The sequence below is a fragment of the Lissotriton vulgaris genome, chromosome 3_2 (assembly GCF_964263255.1).
Source record: "Lissotriton vulgaris chromosome 3_2, aLisVul1.2, whole genome shotgun sequence".
NCBI lineage: Eukaryota > Metazoa > Chordata > Amphibia > Caudata > Salamandridae > Lissotriton > Lissotriton vulgaris.
The window spans coordinates 279,710,843-279,732,206 of NC_141690.1; the positions used below are offsets into that span (position 1 = coordinate 279,710,843).

The 21,364-nt window shown below is 45.4% G+C and overlaps 1 protein-coding gene across 1 annotated transcript in view; it reads right to left on the reverse strand.

Annotated features, from left to right (window-relative positions):
- The window catches only part of INO80B (INO80 complex subunit B), a 41,721-nt gene that overhangs the window by 14,751 nt on the left and 5,606 nt on the right, over window positions 1-21,364 (reverse strand). Inside the window, exon 2 of the mRNA XM_086964362.1 lies at window positions 8,186-8,381. Coding sequence (XP_086820488.1) covers window positions 8,186-8,381 — 196 coding nt within the window. The remainder of the gene's footprint in view (window positions 1-8,185; window positions 8,382-21,364) is intronic.

Here is a 21,364-nt window from a genome sequence, read left to right on the forward strand (position 1 = left end):
CAAGCCGAATATACTAAATGACTTCACAACATGCTTAATATTGTACCTCTAAGAAAAACCTCGGCTAGTATACTGTTTTCTATCAATGCATCTTCAAATAATATCTCTATTTTTACGATTAAGACATAGGTTAAAATCCCCCAAAATAATCATAGTATTCAGAAAGAGGTTCACAATTTCATATAAATTCTTTATTTTGGTCACTTTCAGTTCTTCTTTCGTTTCATCCACTTGTGCAAAATAAACATTTGTCAGTATTAACACATCTACTTCTGCCTCATTGTGATGTAATTCTATTTTACCTGCTAGTCACAACGCAAGCCTCGTGGAGGATACATTTGGATCCATGTTTGGACACTTTTGCTGTGAACAATGCAAGTAGTCTACCTGTATGGATGCTCCATTTAATTTCCTTATGCACTTAGACTGAGGGCTAAAAATCCATCAACCATGAGAACTTCCCACAACCACTTCACCTGAAAACCATTATAACTTATTGGCCGAAGTCCTCATCCTACAATGCAGAGGTAAATGTTTAATAGCAGCCATGCACGCTTCATGAAGAGAGCTGACGGTTGTGTGAAGATCCCCAGGTCCCGGTATTGATCTTCGTTACTGAGATTCAAGGCTTCCAAGCCTCCTAAACAGGCGCCTTGAGCTCCTAGCTCAGGATATATCACTCAATCAGCCGTTGTGTAGAGCAGCACTGTCACCCCAGGGGTATCTGGGCGCTGAGTGTCAGGTCTCCGTCAAAAAGCCAGGTCCTGAGTTTCTTTCTGAAGTCTGCCCGGGAGGGTGCTGTTTGGAGGCTGAGGAGCCTGTCATTCCAGGTTTGCCAGCGTTCCAGGAGAAGGAGCTGCCCCAGCTTCAGCAGCGATGCTCTGCGTGCTTCCTGTAAGGAAAGAGGCGCTCCATTTGAGGGCGTTTCAGCGGCGATGCTCTGCGTGCTTCCTGTAAGGAGAGAGGCGCTCCATTTGAGGGCGTTTTGCAGAGTCTGTCCACGAGGGAGTGGTGGGATACAGTGTCAAACACAGCAGAGAGGTCGAGGAGGATCAGGGCACAGTTTTTCCGAGGCTGAGAAGAGTTCTGATGTCTCCTGTGGCAGCAATCAGAGCGGTCTTGGTGATGTGGTTGGCATGGAACCTGATAGCGAGGCGCAGAATAGGTGGTTGTATTACAGGCATTCTGTTAGTTGATGGCTGTCTCGAGTACTTTGGCTGGGTAGGGGAGCAGGGAAATCGGTCAGTTATTTTTTAGGTCACTGGTGGTTGCAGAGGGTTTCTTAGGAGGGGTCTGATATCTATGTGTTTCCATCTATCTGAGAAAACTGCTTTGGAGATGGATGTGTTGAGAATGCTGGCGAGTTCTGTGCTTATTAGGTTGGTTCAGAGGTTGAATAGGTGGTGGGGGCAGGGTCACTGGGCGTCCCGGAGTGGATGGAAGACATGATGGCTGCAGTGGTCCAAGTGGTGAGGATAGACCAGGTGGTGATTGCTCAGCTGGTGTTTGCTGGTTGGTTGGGGTTGTCGAAGCAGAATGAAGGGCTGGGGGTTGAAGTTCTTGTAGATGGTGGCAATCTTCCTGTGGAAGTAGACCGGGAGCATATCACAGAGTTCTTGGGAGGGGTGGATGGTGCTCTCTGTGGCCGTCAGATTAGAGAATTCATTGACTATTTTGAAGAGTTCCTTCTTATGGTTGGCCAGTGTGTCGATGTGGGCATGAATGGCTGCTCTCTTGACGTTCTTGATGTGCAGGTGGTAGTTGCCGAGGCTGCTTTGTGAGCGGCTCTGTCGGAGCTATCCTTAGTGGCACCTAATCCCTTCTCGAGTCGGTATCAGTTCGCAGGGTGGCTGTGAGTCTAGGGTTTATCAGCTGGCTTGTTTTGAGGGTTTGTTGTAAATGTAAATTATGTAAATTGATACTTGCATAGCGCACTACTCACTCGCAAGGGTCTCAAGGCGCTTGTATGAATACCGCTGTGGAACCCATCCTGGCTCTCCCTGTGAGGTGTGCACTCCTGGGCACCCCCAAGGTGGAGGCCAGGCATCCTTAGCGTTGTGGGGGCCGTTGTGGAGATTAAGCAAGCTATTGCCCAGAGTTGCAGAGTGGGACTCCATGATTGGAATAGGCACCGAGGCGAGAATTATGAGCCGTGGAATTTTGAGCCCAAGACCCGCCGAGGCGGGGAATTGAACCCTGGTCCCGGGCTAGACCTCTGCATCAGGGTCTGCCGCTCTAACCATTGAGCCACACTTCTCCACAAGTGGTCTCTTGCTGGCTTCAGCGGGGCAACTCTATTGGCGCTTTGGTGATCCAGATGTAGAAGTTCTGGATGGCCTGGTCAAGGTTTGCTGTAGTTTCAGGTTGTGTGGTGCTTGGCGATGGTATGCTGGGCATCGGAGATGGTAAAGTGAATGATGCCGTGGTTGGTCCATGTGAGTTCTGTGATACAGGTACATTTGATTCTGTTGCTGGAGGTAAAAATGGCATAGAGTGTGTGTCCGGCTTTGTGCATGAGTTTGGTGACCAGTTGGGTGAGGTCAATGTTTGCAGCTTTCCAGGAGGATGGTGGAGTTGGCGCTGTTAGGGTCGTCGACGTTGGAATTGAGATTGTCGAGTAGGACGTGGTGGTGGGAGTCGATGGCAGGGGGGACAATGAGGTTGGAAATGGTCTCAGAGAAGGCTGGTCGGGGTCCCCGGAGTCTGTGCGCGAGGGTGCCTCTTATTGTGGGTTTACCGTTGGTCTGTAGTCGGAAGTTGAAGTGTTCCATGAGGGGTGTTGGGTCTTCGTTTGGGAAGGTGCATCGGATGGTTTCCTAGAAGATGATAGTAATGTTGCAGCTCGAGGAGGGCGTGAGGCACGTTTTGGTGATGGCTATGTCAGGTGAGAGGGTGGTGATGGTGTTCCAGATTTCTGTGGTGTGTTTGCAGAGGGAGCTGGCATTAAGAAGAATGCACTGGAGTGGTTCCAGGTTGTTTGTGGTCTTCTGAGCGGAAGTAGGGCACTGTCTAGAGTGGCCGGGTGGTCCTGTGTAGCAGGAGAAGCAGCAGTGTTGGCAAGTGAAGGGTCCTATGGTTGATCGCTGATAAGACATGAAGCAGCTGTTGTTGCTGTGTCTGGGGTTCTTGGACCAGGAGGTCCTTGTTGGTGTAGCGGTGGATAGCGGGAGTACCAAGGGTCCTGGCACTGGGCGCGGTCCAAGTGCAGACGGGCTTGCATTTGGTGGTGGTGCAGTGACCAGAGGCCAATCACGCTAGAATTTCCTTTTCTCCCCTTAAGACGTGTTTATTATACCCATCCTGTCCCAGTAACTTAGAGGAGATGAAACTTGATTAGGGCGCAACTCCGGATGATTTATTAAAATCCCTTCTGGGGGGACAAACTTCAGCAATCTCGCAGACAATAATTATCCCTTGTTAAGTTTGAACAAGAAGTTAAAACTAGTTGTTCGCTAATTTAGAACTGAAATCTACCTTTGTGAAGTCTTTTCTGTTTTTGCTACACACAAAGCTCATCAATTTCACATCTGCAGAAGAAATCGATTTCAACCATAGAATAGAGCAGAAATTAATTTGAGATCCATTCAGGAATTTTATTTCCTCCCTCTTTTTCCAGATATCTATCTACACATACAAACATATAAAGTAAGAAAGGAAGGTTTTTCTGATCCCCTTGGTTGAACAGAGTTGATGTAATGTGTAATAATTCTACTATGATAACTAGATAGTGCGGCGACCCCAATATTCTTTCCATCACAAGCTTCTCTCCTTAACTAAAGATTTGGTCTTTGTTTTTTAAATATGAGCTATGGGGGTAGAGGGGGGGAGTGCTGCATTGATATCTATCATTATTTAATAATAAAGCCCTTCCCACACCTTTTACAACCACAGTCCATTATTTAGAGTGACAAATGCTCGCATCCCAATTAGCTTTAATCGACATGAGCCGGGGGATTTTTTAATGTAAGTAAAGCATCGTGTGGCAGCACACTGTCATTTACAGACAGCGCATTTTCCATTGGACTGGACACTAACGTTCAGAGATATACAGTTTTACTGATAAATCCATATTGCACACAAATAATAAAGTGTGGAAATCGGGATTCAGTGATTATTTGTCATTTGTGCATCAGCCAGTAAAGTGTCCTTAATTGTTTTCATTCAATTAAAATTGTTGTTACCCTCATGCTTTAGAATTACAAAAAATTGCTTTATTTTGATTTAAGTACTTAATAAGTACAGTTGATTTGCAGGTATTTGCATGTTGTGGTGTGCTGGGTGTCGACCTGATTTTAGCCTTACGTCCCATCCAATAGAGGGTAAGAATACCGACAAAATCAGAGCTAACTCCTTATCTGGACATGATGCGAGGCATTGGCCTTGTACTCTGCCTGAGAAGCAATACACTAGCTCATGGAAAAAAGGTGGAAGCAATCAATCAGCTTGTGGATGTGGGATGTAACTTTGTAGGGAGGGGGTTTAAAGAGTCTGTAATGCCCTTTACGTTGCGTTGTATTTTTACGTTAAAAGCTTGGAGAGAATGTCTTCGCCCACTTTTTACTGAATATGTACCGAGAAATTGTAAGGATACTTTGAAATTGTGCATGTGTACTGAATGCGACAAGTTTACTAACTAAGCCTGTTCATACATATATGCTCTACACAATTGCACTAATGCGGTTGTTAAAGGAATTTTTTCTTATTTATTAATTTTACCTGCACATATTGTTGATTGGCCTACAGTGGCCTATTACTGCTGTGGGATGCTGAGAGGATATTTGAGTGATGTGACCATGCATGAATGATTCTTAAACATGTATGTGATTGTCCAACCAGATGTCCTCTGGACTAGGTGCGATTCCTTGTTTTTATAGGGATTAACATTTTAGAGTAGGTTGATGACTATGCAAAAGCACTTTTATTCATTGTTAGGCCCCTCAGGGACGCACTTTAATAGCGAGTCCGCTCGCTGGGTGGCTCTAAAATCACTAATGTGGCCCAACAAGTGAGGTCTTTCTGGCTAGATGCAATACTGTGTTCCTACAATAGCCAATGTTCCAGATCTGGTCACGGGCCAGGCACTAGCACTTTAATATGCATAGGACCGTTTGAAAAGCATTTTTACTATCGATTTAACCTGATCTTGTGAGCTGTAATTATTTATGCAGTTTTACAATTCCCGTCACTTTGATCACAAATTAATTTTTAAAAATATTACTATTTTCAGATTCAGTTGTTTGCTAACTATCAGAATGGCTTTCTGCAAATGCAGGGCTCGAAAAATTCACTTGACCGCTCGCATATGCGAGCTAAATTTAACATGGTGGAGCTGCTTTTAGGTCCTACTCTATTCTAGCGAGTAGGAAGACAAACTAACTTTTGTCCTCTGTCTGTGAAAACGGAGCAAATGTGACGAGATAAGTTTTAAAGGCATCTATATTGCTCATGAAGGGAATGAGCAATATAGATGCCTTTAAATCTTGTTATCTTGTCACATTTGCTCCGCTTTCAGAGACGGAAGTCAAGTAGGTTGGAGTTGGGTCGGGGAGATTTTTCAAAGTACTAGACCTGCAGGACTAGTATGATTTTTGGGATTTGTGAGATCCTGAAATGTTATGTTTTAATTATTGTAGTATGATATAAAATGTCAGAGTATGTGTATTCAGGTATGTTTATTGTATGGCCTGTCTAAAGCGGGCTGACAATAAATAAATAAATAAATACAGTGCAAATAAAAAAAGTACATTACACCCTGACTTAGAACCGGTCTCCTCGTCAGGCGCTCAGATACTTATCCTGATGGCTGCACGTCAACATTAAGAGCTCCCTAACGGGTCTTTCGTCAATAGGAGCCCCATAGCCTTTCAAAAGCAATCATCATGCTCCAGATTTTAGGGCTTAGCCAATGACAGGTTGATTTCAAAACTACCTCACCCATGTGAAATCTGAAGAAACACAGCCACAGCATGCCTGGCAAACTTCGTCATGATCTGCACACACTAGCCCCACCCCCGTCCAAAAGCTTACACTGAAACAAGTGCAAAATCAGCCTATAGGAAGGGTCTTTCAGCATGGGGAAAACACAACAACACCACTGTAACAGCACTCGGCAGGCCACTGGTGGAAGACAAGTATTCAATAGGAAGTCCTCTGCAACATATGCATGGGTTTTGGAGCAAAGGCTTTTGATGCCTATCGAAGCCGGACTCCCATAATGAGCCAACCATAAACCACCACAAAACCAACAAACCACCCACCTACTTACTGAAATAAAAGTACTAACAACAAGGTGGGCATATGTTTAACAGTATCATTTCCATGAACCGTTTCTCTCTTTGAGCACACCCAGGCGGTTTACCCTTGAGTAAACGCCTAAAACAGAACTAAATATGCCTTCAACCAAGAACTGGGAACAAGCACAAAGTAATGTCGGACAGGCGTCCAACTCTACAGAGTTGTTAACCACAATCGAGTAAGATCCACAGACTGCGATCTCTACTCTACTATTGCTTATTAGCACTTCAAGGATACCAGTATCACCCCACCTGCCAAGCAGAAGCTAAACAGGATGGAATACATTTTGACCAGTTTCACTAACCATGCACAACATTTACCATATCTCAGACAAATATAATCATCACTTCTGCGCCATGTTTAACAAAGAGATTTGAAACAGACACAAAAGGTATATAGTTCTGCTGTAGGTGACAATGACACCTGATAAGGAATACAAGGGGCATTCTCTGTGCATCACTGCCACACCCTATACCTTCAAGAGATTTTAGTAAAAAAAGAATTTTGAAATCACTTTAAGGAATGAAATCATGTGGGTTTAGTGATTTGAGCCCACTAATGCTGCTTATGCAACAACCGAGATTTATATGCATTCAAGACTGTCACTTGTTAGCGATCAGTAAAAGGAAAGAGCAAAAAGGGATAAAAAGACGGGTGTATATAGAAAGAAAGTATTTAAACTTTTATCAAATCAAGTTAAAATGTTGGGTACAAGATGAACAGCAATAACACAGAAGGGTATATACATTAATCTACACAGCCCTTACTGCATCAATTGCTCAAGATTTTCTACCTATCACAGAATTAGTTAAACATTCAATGGTAGATAAAGCCGTGTCGACGTTTCGGTCTCTATTCTTTCGTGTGAGAGACCATCCTCAGGACATGGATTTCATATCTTGAGTACCCTCGTTTATAGAAGCGCCAAGATCAGAGACTCGATTGCCCAGCTCTGCTGCCGGTTGAATGACTAGCGTTTTGCCGTGAAATTACCTTATGGGAGCCAACAGGTGTCCCGGGCGGATAGAATGATTTGCACCGCGAAGGCTAAAAGTTGCCGTGAGGGAGCCTGTCCAGTCAGTCGCTTCCAGGAGCCACGGATTTGAAAAAAGGGGGTCCTCAGTAATTTTAAAAGGTTCCCTTACCAATTAGAAGGTATAGTGGCACTTTCATGCCAATGCTTCTCGGTCAGGTAGTTTGCTCTGGATTAAATGAGTCAGAGTCCGTCCTCACGCTGTGATTGCTGCTGCATCTACAAAGTCTATGTTGGACAAACAGTTTTTAAGGTTGTCAGCAGCAATCACAGCGTGAGGACTCATTTAATCCAGAGCAAACTACCTGACCGAGAAGCATTAGTGGGCTCAAATCACTAAACCCACATGATTTCATTCCTTAAAGAGATTTCAAAATTCTTTTTTTACTAAAATCCCTTGAAGGTATCTTCACCCTATCATACTTTTTGCCCAAACCCTCAAGGGTATACTGGGTTGCCCACTATTAACTCTCACACCCTATAACAAGCAGAGCTGCCAAAACCAGGAATAACTAGATGAAGGCATCCACTAAGCGTACGCTTAACATAACTTGGACCAATATACGTGTCTGCTCTAACACAGCACAAGCCGGCATTTACAGGTGATCATGATCGCTGGATCAAAGGCCTCCCATCGAGATGCTAGTGATTAGAGAGTTCTTTACATGCAACCATCTCATAAAGATCAAACGAGATAAGAGGCTGAGAAGATTAGAGCAAAAGAAAGACTTCAGTCATCTCAAGAAGCAGCGTAGAACTGGGTTTTGTGTTCCTTCTGTGTGGTGAGGCCACATTAACAGGAGACCACCTAAGATCTCAGTGCTGCTGTCGGATAGGAGGTATAGGCCTCAGCTGTACCTTTTGGTGCCGAGGATCTGTCCACCCAGTTTGATCTTGAGCTTGAGCTGTGGTTTAGCAGGCCCAGAGTCGGACTCCAGGGTTTCAGAGGAGACGCCATGGCTGAGCTCCTCTGGGTGATGCTTCTTCTTGTGTTTCTTATGCTTCCTGTGTTTCTTCCTGTGGGAGCCATGGCCACTCAGGTCATCGTCGTCCACTGTGAAAGAAAATCAGAAAAGGTCTGAGTGGCCAAACAATACCAGAGACATCTGTAAGGAGGATGAAATGTACTCTGACCAACACAAACCAGACCGTTCACCCAACCCCTTGGTGCAGCATCTTGATACTGACTGGTGATTAACAGTGTTTACAAAGCATGAAGCGTAAATCTATTCACCTTAAGGCTCCAAGCTGGGTCATCAATTTCTTTTTCAGAAAAAGACTGCAGCAGTGAACACAAGATGGTCGCCAACCAACCCTTAACATTCTCATGAAGGTGAATGTGGGGGCTCAGCTCCTCAAAGGGAGTGTCATCAGAGAATATGCAGCATGACATGGAAAGAGAGGTTCCAAGAGGACTGATTGGGTTAACAAACCCTGACTGACTGAGTATATTTATGCTGCAAACCTATATCTAGGATACCCCTCTTGGCACAAATGACCGTAGCACCGTGACCTGTGCAGACATTTAAAATCTGGATTAAGAATGCTTAAAGAAAAATCTGTGCTTGCTCTTTAAATATAACTTCTCGGGGAGAAGTGGGCATTATATCAACCGTCTTTAGTGGTTAAATATGCAGGTGGTAGTTCACAGAGGCTTCCGGCATCAGAGGTGGCCAAGCTCTTGAAGGGAGTCAGAGCAAGGATAACAGGCGTTTGTGTTAATGTCTCAAGAGAATCGGTTTATGGCGGTGTTGGGTATGCATGAAACGGAGGAGCAGCTTAACCTCTGGTTCTTTCTAAAATGAGAATTTGTCAAGGGGGCCGGAGAACGCTAACTGAATGCAGCAATGATCAGTCCTGCTCTTTTCATGTCGGAGTGTGTATAGAAGTGGGGCTTACTACGAGTCAGAACTTTTGTCCCATTACCCACAGGAGTAGAACCTCACAAGGTTCTCCACTGTCCCGCGGTGCTATGTAACATAAAAGCACGATAAAAGGAGCTGAGAACTTTGGTACCAATCTGTTGCATCCTACGTGTGACTGTGGTCATCAAGCATGGTTTTAGGTATGCGCTGCACCATTAAATTCACAAAAATGTAAGCGTTTACTAAAATGGCTTCCTGAAAGTTGAACACATAATCCGGTCTGTTGCCAAGAAGAATCTAAAGACTGGCAAAAAAGAACACATCCATCAGCATTTGCACTTTCCTCTGCTGATGCCCCTCATCTTCCCCATTCCTAATGGCCTGGCTTTTGACAGGACATGTTCATGGCCTACAATAGGAGGGGGATCTATTTTACTTAAATCTTTGTTACTGCAAGGGCCAACTGGAGAGAGTCGTGAATTGAGCTACTGCTGTGAAAGTCTTAGATTCTGGCTTTGTAGCTTGGTGAACATACAGTCGCTGGGCTGCAGCTGCCTCTCTGCAGTTTGGTTCTAAACACTCCTTGGTTTTGCTCGCATGTCATGTGCAGCTCTACACCCTTGCTTGACCCTACAGCTTGATGCGATGTACAAACCACAGTGATAGCTTAGGACCTCCCTCCACCAACCACACCTAATCTGGCCTTCTCTCGGAGCCCCAGCCTCCCCACTATGCACTGGTGTTAACCTTCTTTTGCCCTTTTCTTTTGTCAATGACATGCTTCACCATGGGTGGTCTGGCTCTCCAGGATCGGCCTTGGGTTCATGGCTGCTGTGATGCCTTTGCATCCTGGGGAGTTCGATTCTTTATCCAGGCAGGGTGGCCCCTTGGTTCTAAGCCTCCAGCATAGCTATGAATTTGCATCCTTGTGGTGCTCAATGTGGTTGGGCCTTACTCTCCCCTCCAAAACTCTTTACCTTGGTTTGGTTCTCCACGCACCTTACGGTGTCCCGACTGCAAGTAACCCTCTTTGCTCAGCTTGAGGCATCTCACTGGGCTCTTCCCATTCCGCTACTCGCTACTTCAGTGGTGTAGGTTTTCTCCTAAATCTGTCCAGGACTCATGTTTGCTGCTGTGACGTCCCATCCTGGGTGCTGGTAGCGAGAATCACTGCATTGGACGGGCAGTACGACCTTACTAACTTCTACTTGCACCCTCTGGAATTCACAACATGTCTTCAGCTGACAGGGTGGTAGAATCTCTATCGCATACGATGGGCTTGGCGGATGACTTTGTTGCTGGATGATGTGATGCTCCAGTCTGGGCTTTTCTTCTGCAAGTCACTGTTTTTAGGGAATGTTGGTTCAGCAGGATCAACAAAAGTGAAGCAGGACCACAACTCCCCCAATGGTGACCCAAGGCTGTAACACTGTCCCATGGCTGCTCAGCCTGGTAACACCCCTCTCCCCCCCCCCCCCCCCCCCCCACACACACCTAACCACTCTAGGTCTCTCCCAAAGAGTTGTCAGATGACTACGGCCATCTACTCGCTATGAAATATCGTTTACCCATCCCCACACCTTTTCCTCTCTCTTTCCTTTCCCAATGTTCCTCTCTAACTTCTCTTTGGCATCCATCTTCGTGTTTTGAGGTGAAATAATAGTGGCACAGAGTAATAAATTAATATGTATCATAACATTTAAATATTAAAATCAGATCAAACTTTGGGAAGGATTGTTTCCTTGTCAATGAAAATTGCTTTTTAGGTCAAGCCTAGGCCAGCGCGTAAGCGCTGCTCTGGCGATGATCTGTTGTAATTCAGTACGGAAGAGAAGCCTTGCACACTCCTCCGCCAATATTTTTTATTGGCTTGCGTTTTGTCCTTCGTATATGCTGTCTTCTGATTCATAAATAGACTTGTTAGTCCCTCCTTTGTACGGCCATGTCGTCATTTGTAACCTCCCATGGCTACTGGCCCCTTTACTTGGTTGTTACACGGTAGGTGTACTCTCTTCTTCATTAAGTTTCTCCTAAGCCACCATGGGCCTATGGTTTACATGCAAGGACTCCGCACTTTATAGGTTAGCACAGCACCCACTTTCATATGTGCAGCATGGGGATGCTGCATTCGCGAGTAGTTTCATTCAAGAAGCAAGTATAGCTGTAGCTGGGGAGATAACTTCTGAATAAATGTATTCCGGAGTGAATGTTTTTTTTTTACACTTAACTATGGCGGCCGCACGTCTAGCTTTAGATTGTACGCATATTATTGCCGCATTGCATGCCTTTCCTTGCTTAAACACCCCCTCCCCTCCCACCACCATACAGGGAGTCTGTCATTCCCAACAAGCACAAGACGAGCAACTGATACTTCTTCATGCTGGAAAAGTTACTAGATCTTAAGTGGCGAGGAGTGCTGATTTAATGGCGTCCTCACAAGCGCTGTCAGTCGGAGTCAGGCTACAGTCTGCTAATAATAGAGCCCGGCAGTTAGCAGATGAAGACACATAAAACGGGTCGCTCGCCTATATCATTTAATACGGCTGCAGTTGTTGAGGTACAGCCACGTTTGCATTTCACTCTCTGATACGCAGCTCTCTCGGACTCCCCTGAATGGCAGGCAGTCGGGCCACCGGGGAGCTCCGTGGCGGCTGAAAGGAACAAATGGACTGCGTGCCCCAAAACCCACTGGGTAGGTTCATTTATGAGGTGGTAGGACAAGACATTTTGCGCAGACATGCACTCTGGTAAAATTAGTTTCTTATTGATCTACGCTTGAGATGTCTGGAGGAGAGTATCATTTCTTAACTACAACTAACTGAGGGACCCCCAAAGCAATGTAGAGGTCAATTTCACTTTACTGCAAAACCTCTCTGTAGGAACTGGGTTCACCAGGTCCCCAGGGGGTAGCTTGGCCCGAGCAGGTAGGCACCCGAAGCTTAGGTGTTAAGTAACTACACAGCACATACATCCACTGAGACAATAAGTGCACGCAGAGACTGAGACCACACCAGTATGTTTGATTCAAATAAATAAGTTTTATCTAAGATCAAGATCAGGGCAGGCAAAAATCACGTAGTAAGAACTCATTACTTTTCCTTAAAACGCATATTTTTAGTACTTGGCCATAAACACAAATAAATAAATATTAAATAGTAAATAACGGTAGGCTCTTCAGAAAATACTGCATTAAATCGGATTAAAACATTTCATGTAGCATTGGTAAAATCTTCCAGTGAGCATTTGCAGAGCATTCTAGGTATGACCCAATATCTCATCAGGCCCAAATAACCCCAGCATTAGGCAAAATAACAAGGCCTCAGTTGAACATGTACATCTCATTAAGCATACTAAAGTTGGCTTATGCAAATAAAACAATTCCTTACCAAGGAACAACCAATTCATTGAGTAGAGATACCCACTTTAGTAGGTAAAAACCTCCACTTCATTCCTCAGCACCAATAAACAAGGCATCAAGCCAAGGGGAGCCTCTCATTTGGCATTAAACAACAAGGAACCCAGGCAGGGTTTAATTTGTACAAGTTGAGGCCCCCACGATGTCTTGAGGGGCCCTGACCCCGGTCCAGTGCTGAAAGGGGCCAATTAGTGCCAACAGTGCCCAGCCACAGTCTATCCGAGGGGAGGGGCGGTTTCGGGCCTCCCTCTCGCTCTTGGGTGGTCCCGCGTCAGTACAGGTTCTCTGCCCTCCCCCCGGGGCTTTACCTGCTGCCTTCGGGCCTTTCCGTGGCCCCTTTTGGTGATTGCTGCCGGAGGGAGAGCTCCCGCTCTCCGGAGGACCTCACTCGACTGGGTGCGGGCGGAGAGGCTCGCGGATCCTTTGGAGCCCCCACGCCGCACTAGAATCAGTCCTGGGCCTCACGCTGACTCCAGGGGCCCAAGATACAATATGGCACAGCCTCGGGGTAGTCGCGCCCGCAGCCGCCGATGTCAGAGCGGCCTGCGGTGTGCGGAAAACCAAGGCTCACTGCAGGCGCCGCGCCGGCGGAGCCCAGGTCGCGCCCCATCACGTGGCGCGGGAACAGGCTTCGGGGCCAGCGCGGCCTACTGTGTAAGGGGGGGTCCTCAGACCTGCGCCTCAACGGGATGGCATCCGCTGAAGTAGAGGCAGCAGCGGCGCGATGCTCCAGCACCCCGATGCAGCAGGCAGCGCTCTGGGGGCACACAGAGGGTCCGCTGTGGTGGGGGTGAGTACCACAGCGCTTGGGCGTTCCAGCGCTCGAGGGTGGGGGGCGCGGGGGGGGGTTCAGTTCGACAGTTCTGGCGATATTACTGGTAACACAGCGCTCTACAAGGATTCAGCAGGAGAGTGCTAGGGGGCCGGTCAGGCCACACGGAGGGAGTAAAGCACCTCAGGGGTACAGCAATTCAGGAAGTTCAGTCAGGGGGAGTTAGGCAGAACAGCTCAGGGACCCAGGTGAGGCAAAGGGCGCAGAGTGGGCACAGCCCTATACCTGGTTGATCCCCCCGTAGTCCTTGGTAGTACAGGAAAGCAGGTTCTTTCGGCGCTAGATGGTTCCTGCACTCTTGTAAAGCAGTTACTTGAAGATGGGGGGGGGGTGAGTTGATGAGTTGAGGTTGAGTTGAAGGCTTTCCTCAGCAGGTCACTTCAGGTGGTCCTTGGGTTCCCCTCCCGCCGGGCCAGATCAGTGGGCTAGTTCAGTGTTCCTCACACAGCTTGGTGGGCAGCGCCTAAACCCTGTCACCCCCAGTGGTATAGGTTCCTGACTAGGCCATACCGCCTAAGTCTCCTGCGTAGGGTAACCCAGGTCAGTGATGCCCCAACTGCCTAGAAAGTTTCCCTCCCTTTTCTTTTATAGTGTCAGTTTGGCATTTGGTGTCCACTCCCCTATTCTGGAAGGTTCCAGGACCTTCCCTAGTCTAGCTATGGGCAGGCTGGAGTCGAAACAATGTTTAGGGGTCCCAGCCAGCTCCTGGCTACTAGAGTGCGTCTAAACAGACCACGCTGCAGTAGCAGGGGTCAGTGGCAGCCATGTTGGGGGAAGAGAGAACCTGCACCTTGGCATTGGTTAGCACTGGGAAGGTGCCCGGAGACCTAAGGCCAACAAAAAGAAGGTGGGAAAAATGAGGCAAAGGAGAAAAAAAATAGGGAAAGACCACCCTGGGGCTGACAGGTCTAACACTCATCTGGGCCTTGCAGCATGAAATATTGGAAAAGAAGAACCCAGCCTGTTTGACGCTTCTTGTTGGTCGTGGTGCAAGCAATTAGTATTGATGTTTAAATTTGTTTCTCTTCTGTTTGTTCCTTTTCTTTCAGGAAAAATTATTTATGGAGATACGCCAGGACTACAAAAAAGGTGGACAGAAAAAGCGGCACCTCTGGTACATCTCTAAAGCTGAATTCAGTGCGTTCAATTGTTGCCTTACAGGAAAAGTGAACATGGTACAAATACTACTGTGTGTTCTGCATTGCACCACGAGCCGCATCTTCAGCCGTACGGATCCTAAGAAGCTGAAGCCGAATCACTCTGGTGCAACAGACAAGGCCTCTGCGGTACTGAGAGAAATGAATGGCATCCAAGTGATCTGGAAGCATTATTTTGAGGTACATTGTCACAGCAATACCACCCCAGAATGGCAGTCAGAGACTTAAAGGAGTGTTAGGCACTCTGTAATTACCTGCTAGTACCAACTTAGCAGGGGTCAGAATCCACAGACAAATTTCACAGAAATAGATGAAAGTAAATGACAAATTCATTCATTTATTATCAAAAACTTTTGCAAAAGTTTTTACCCATTTGCCAGTTGAAATGCTTACAATATAGAATGGTGTAGAGTTATAGCTGAGACCGCTACGTGTCCACAGTACCTGGAGGTACAACTTAGACCGCCCTATGTCCACAGTCCCTGGAGGTATATAATGAGACCGCTCCATGTCCACAGTCCCGGCAGTTATAACTGAGACCTCTCCATGTCTACAGTCCTTGGAGTTATAAATGAGACCTCTCCATGTCTTATTAGTGAGACCGCCCCAGGTACACACTTCCTGGAATTATTACTGTTCTTACCATGTCCTCAATTGCTAGAACACGAGGAACACTGTCCTTGTCACTTCACCCAAAGGTCCCTACGCCAACATCCAGCAGCCCTCGATGTTACCGAGTTCTCACCAGACTCCCCAGCTCCCAAATTCCTAGTTTTCTTGAGCACCCTCCACTGCCTACTGGCCGTTGTAGCCAAGTTTCCGTTCGCTCGAAATCTCAGGTGCTATTCACCCTCTTCATGAAAGTTCACCAAGTGTTATTTTTCATTAACACAGCAGTTCAGCGATAAAAATTAATAAGGCACTTTTTTCTTTCTTTCAGAGTTTTAAATGCCAACATGACCTGATGGTATCGGGTATCAGTGCGCTTTACATGAGCACCAGTTACCTTACGCAAGGACACATTCATTTTTAGGTCTCGCACCTGCGATGCAGGGCAAAGCCCTGCTGGCGCAGAGCGAGCCTATTGTCGGCGGGTCTGCTTACAAGGACTAACAAGAGGAGACAAGAGGAGACAAGAGGAGACAAGAGACAAGAGACTGGCACGCGCAGCCTGCCGGAATCGGATCAAGTCGCGCGCGTGAACACGCACCCCGATTCCGGCAGGCTCCTCAGTCACCATGGATCACGCACACACACACACACACACAGCCACACATATTCACACGCACAGCTAACAGACACACAGCCACACATATACACAGCCACACATATACACACGCACAGCTACACACACAGCTACACCCACACACCCCCCACTCACCGGGCTCTTTTCTCGCTGCGCTGCTACGGGATGTTCTGTGAGTTGGAGAACCTTCCTCGCACAGTTATGCCTTGCCTGCTCTCACCCGGGAACCCCATCATTGCCTGAATCCCTGCTTTCTTCTGGACTCCCTCTGCCTCCAAGGTGCCGCGCTCCGGACGAGCTACGTCACCGCTAACCTGCGACAGAGGCAGGGAATATCCCGGAACTTCGCAGGCTCCTGCCTATCAAAGCAGAGCCTGCGTCTCTCGTCTGCGTTCCACGCCTCGTTATTAGTCAGTGCTTGTTTGTAGTTGCAGCTGCCGTGCTAATATGTAAAAACATTAGCCCCGAAATAAAGTCACATCTGAGCCCACTTCATGTAATCTGAAACTCAAAGAAGCACCTGTGTCAACAAAGATCCTGAGAAACATGTGACTCGACAATGATGCACTTCGGAAACACGTGGGAAGATGGCGGAGGACAGTTTTCCCTGTGCATTTTTCTTGCTCACATTAAACGCTGACAAAGTATAGACCGGCCAACTCACACAGTGCCACCGTGTGCACACGGATCTTGGCTCACTTCACACAGTCACCCGGTGAGGAACCGCAATCACACGGCAGCAGGTAAGACCCGCTGGACACCACTGCAAAGAATGCATTTCCATCTTGTCTTTGGAAATTGTAAGCAGCAGATGTCCTTTAAAGGGTATGAAAACACACCAGGACATAGTCAACAGCCTCAGAGACCCTTTGTTTTTTTTGAGAGGGGTAGGCAGTGGTGAAGGATTGGTGGAGGGCAGAGTGTCTCTAATGTAGTGACTGAAACCAGAAACATCAGGTCAGTAGAATAAGGTTTAATACTACATATGAGCTTTCACAGTGACTGAGGGTGAACACGCAGGGACCCCTCCGCTGCCAGAACATTAACTGAATTAGTTAACACACAACTCTACATTTTATGATCACTTGCATTATGACATTCTAAGACAGAGAGCACAGTTCTGAATTTTCAAGGAGGCTCAACTCTCAACATAACATACAAGGTACAACATCCCTCCCCCTCCAAAGCCCTATCCACTTCTGTCTAAAGTGGATAAGAAGTCAAACTAGGCATCTATGCACAATGCCTTTCGTGATGGTGCCATGCGGCTCCAGGGAAGAGATCAGGCCGATGGCAAGGCGGAAGACAGTTTTGGTAAAGAAGGATATTTTACTTGCTGGGTTTAACACAGGAATTTAGTAAAGAGGAGCCAAGACGGTGTACACCTATGAACTACATCGGCTGGCCTGAGGGATTCCCTTCCTCCGGTCGACAGTTCCCTACCTAGTTCTTATCGAGTATCAATAGCAGCTGCAAAGCTACCTTTTCTTGCTTGAGCTTTTCTAGGGGTCTAGCATATTTTGTTTGTCAAAATCATGTTTTACTTTAATAGCAATGTACTCTGATGTGTAAGGGGTGTATGCATTGAAATAAGAAATTTAAATTGCACGGAGGACAAGCATTGGGCACAAGCACCTCTGAAATCCAGTTAACCACTACAGTCTTTCACGAAGTGTCCAAGATAGCGGTTGGCAGTCTTGGACACAAGAAATAACAAGCATTTGCAATGCAATAGGTCTTGCATTTGCGAGAGTTTAAGCTATTGGCATTGTTAAATGCCTTTTATTTAGGTTTTAAAAATCAACACATAAATAAAAGGCATCGTCATTTAGAATGCCAATAGCTCAAACTCTTGTAAATGCGAGACCTATTGCATTGCAAATGCTTGTTGTTTGGCATGTGGAGATTAAATAATTTGACCAGAATCAGAGGATGTTCAGCGTCATTGGCGAGACTCGAACCCGTTTCCCACGATTCGAGGTCGACGGCCCCAGACGTTAGGCCAGCTCCTCTCCCCTGGACCTCAATTAGAACGTAAAAATATCATATAGAAATCTCTGTATATTTGCCATAAAATTGCTCATAATGTGTCGTTCTGGGGATGTCTCCACCCCCGTATATGCCGAAGTATAAACATGCTGCAAGGATTTCGTTCATCCTGAAGGGAGATTTCACCTCCACTCCAATTTACTTTTGGGGGAAATTAAGACTGTAATTCTTGAATAAATCAATCTGAACATTAAAGTACAATAAAGAAAATCTAATCAACCTCTGATGGTTTCCAACACCTACACAACAGAGTACAATAGAGAAACCAAACGCACAAAAGGTGATGGGAGGGATGCTTGTATTAAGTCCGGCTATTGGCAATCACTCGGAGTAGTATACAAACACATTGCTCTTTTTGTCCACCATCCCACCTCAGACTAGACGTGTTTGAAAATCAGACCTGGTCCTGCTCCAACAGAACTGTCCAGCCTGAACTAACTGCCAACCCACGTCATCTCTAATCCGGAAGACAAGGAAGCCAAGACTGGAGTCCGTCTGAATGGTCTTCTTCAGTCTGGTTTCGCTTGGTTCCAGCGAAAGATGAGCAAGGGATCGACACACCCTAGACACAGATCACCAATGATTACAACCAACCAGTATTAAAAGAGGCTTCAATGACGAAAACATGGAGGCAAGTACTGGGAGTATATGGACCGAAATTCTAGTACAAGTTTAATTCATCTTTAAGGTCAGAAATAAACTACCCATACATACAAACCTCCTGAAAACAACTCTTCGGACTCGAATTTAACTATTAATATTTGTAAGAGTAACATATGGAGAATACTGGAATTTGAATTTCCCTGAATCCTGTGCACTGCAAAGCTTCTCAAAACATGTAAATAACGTGGTTTGTTTAAATTAGGTTTTAAGTTGTTTATGAAGCACATTCCTTGCCACATGACTTCAAAGTGCTTCCAGATTCAGCAAAGGAAGAGAGAAATGGCAAAGAAAAGTGATTTTTCTATACCATAAGAAGGGGCGCAGTTTTCCTTGCTGTAGACCTAATGATATAGTCAGTCAATAGATAAAAGGAAAAGGTGAAAAGATAAGTAAAATACTTCCTTAATCAAGACAAAAAGAAAATGTTTCATCTGACAAAAGGTTGACTTCCGCACTAATGACAGGAAAGTGGACTCAAAGTCTCACTATTTCCACTTCAACCAAAAACAGTAATCCTCAAATATTATGGACGTCTTAAAACTTCCAAAGCTGTATGGTACAAAATTCTATGATTCAATAGTGACTTAACAACCAGACACGCCCACTTTGGAACATCTGGTTAGATGTTACAAAGGCTATTTAAAAATACCAGGCCCTCCAAGGACGACATGCAAACAAGAAGTACAATTTAGGAAGATATCTCAAAACATCTTCAGTAAAGTGAAATGGAAATTGTAGCTATGTCTATGATAACAATAATGAAATGGTATTAAAAAAGTAACTGTAATAACGAAAAAAAAATTGTAACCGAGATGATGAAAACATTTTTAAATTACTTGTGAAGGATTCACAAAATGGAAGGAGAAAGTCGGATATTTCCTCCAGTCCTACGTTTGCCGGAAATGTTCAACATTTTTGAATGTTCAAACAATTCTGTGGGTAACTATATGTTTACATTTTCCCGGAATATCTGCTGGAGTATAATATTATGTTTACAGAATTTCTGCTGAATGGAATGGCCTTTAAGCACAAACACGAAGTAAAATGCATCAGCATTTGTTATTTTTTGCCTTTTCATAGTGAAGAACTTGTTCACATGAAGAAACCAATCATCCCGAACAATCATTAAATACACAGGTAGTTCTGCACATTACCAGCTTGCAAACATGTTTACTCGTGCACTGCTTGATGGGAGTAAATGTGCACGTTGCCAGATTGGTTACCACATGTAAATTGTTATTTAACACCCACAATGATACCAACTTGAAGGTGTAGAGTAATTTTAGGCCCCCACTGAGCCTACCCTATATTGCTCCTGCAGCTAAATTTCCCAGTTCAGAAATTCCAAACGTACAGAATTTCTGTATTCACAAATGTAGTTTACTAATGGAATATTCCTCAAACATTTCTTTTGTGAATTCAGGATGTTGTAGTAGAGTTGAACTGAAGTGCGTGATATCACTTGTGATCTGCATCCCAAACAACTGAATTAACTGTCCTGTTTTGTACGGTCTGTTTCCAAGGCCTTCTGCCAACACTACATATTTTCTCCATCCAAATTGGTCTTATGACCTAGTGTGCTGAAGGAGTAATGGCTTGTTGCCCATGTTGATGCAGTCTATTCAGCAGTTCTTTGCACCACTTTCGTTTCCATGCCTATCATCCACTGCAGCTGAATTACAGTTGAAATAGGAAGTCTGCTGGTCAACAACAAGCCAGGCTTAATGATTCACTGTAGTCCCCTCTCTGGTCTTCTCACATTATGTACCAACTGCACAAAGCAAAGTACAGCGAGTTGACAACTGATTGACTACATGCCGGGGAAGCAGCTATATAGAATTGTAGTGCACTACTACAAGTGACTTATGCTGAAAAGGTGTCGTGTTTTCCAGTCCAGAAGATCTATAAGACAATCAAAGCTGCTTTCTTTGTTATATTGAATTAGCCTAATGAGGTGTCAGTGTTAGTCAATATTCAGACCTTTAGATTCAGTCACACCTGGTTTTTACACGTAAAGGCTCAATTTTCTTGTAGTAAAGTCATCCAAACTCTAATTGGTCTGTGTTGGTTCTCTATAGAAATCTTTGGAAAGAGGGAGACAGCTGCATTGTTTTGGTTCACAAGCACAGTGATTGGTAATATAAGATGTCCCAGCAAATTGCTTCGCATAAAGTATATTTGTGACTCCTGTGAAGTGTCAATTAGAGGTTTTATGTAACAGGAATGTAATACAGTATAAGTTAGATATTATCTGTGTTGTGGGTACACAGTTACATTCGGTGCTTCCACTGAGACACATTTTGAGAATCAGCCAGGCTTGATACTTGTAGCAGAGTTGATACTTGAATAAATGCAGTGTCTGCAAAAAATAACCATATTTGCAGCGGAAGCAAGGGAGAACAGAGTAGATATACTAGCTGAGCACTTGCTTTAACAGATGCCTTATAACCCCAAGCAAGCATTGGCAGAGCCAATAGGTCTCGCCTATGTAAGAGCTACTTGCTTTGCCAATGTATTTTAGCCATGTTTTACACCAGTGTGGCTGCTGTTCAGCAAGCCTAAAAGTTAGCAGAGTAGAGGAGAGTGCCGTTGGAATGTCGTAGAACGGAGGAGTGTGTCAGAGGGTCTGGTATTTGGAGTGGCATAGAGTGGAGTCGCATGGCGTAGAGTTGAGTGTCCTTGAGTACAGTGGAATGCTGTAGAGAGCATTGGCCTAGAATGTTACGGAGTAAAATGGCATAGAGTACAGTGGCATAAAATTAATTGGTGTAGAATGCAGTGGCGTAGATTAGGGTGTGGCATAGTAGAAT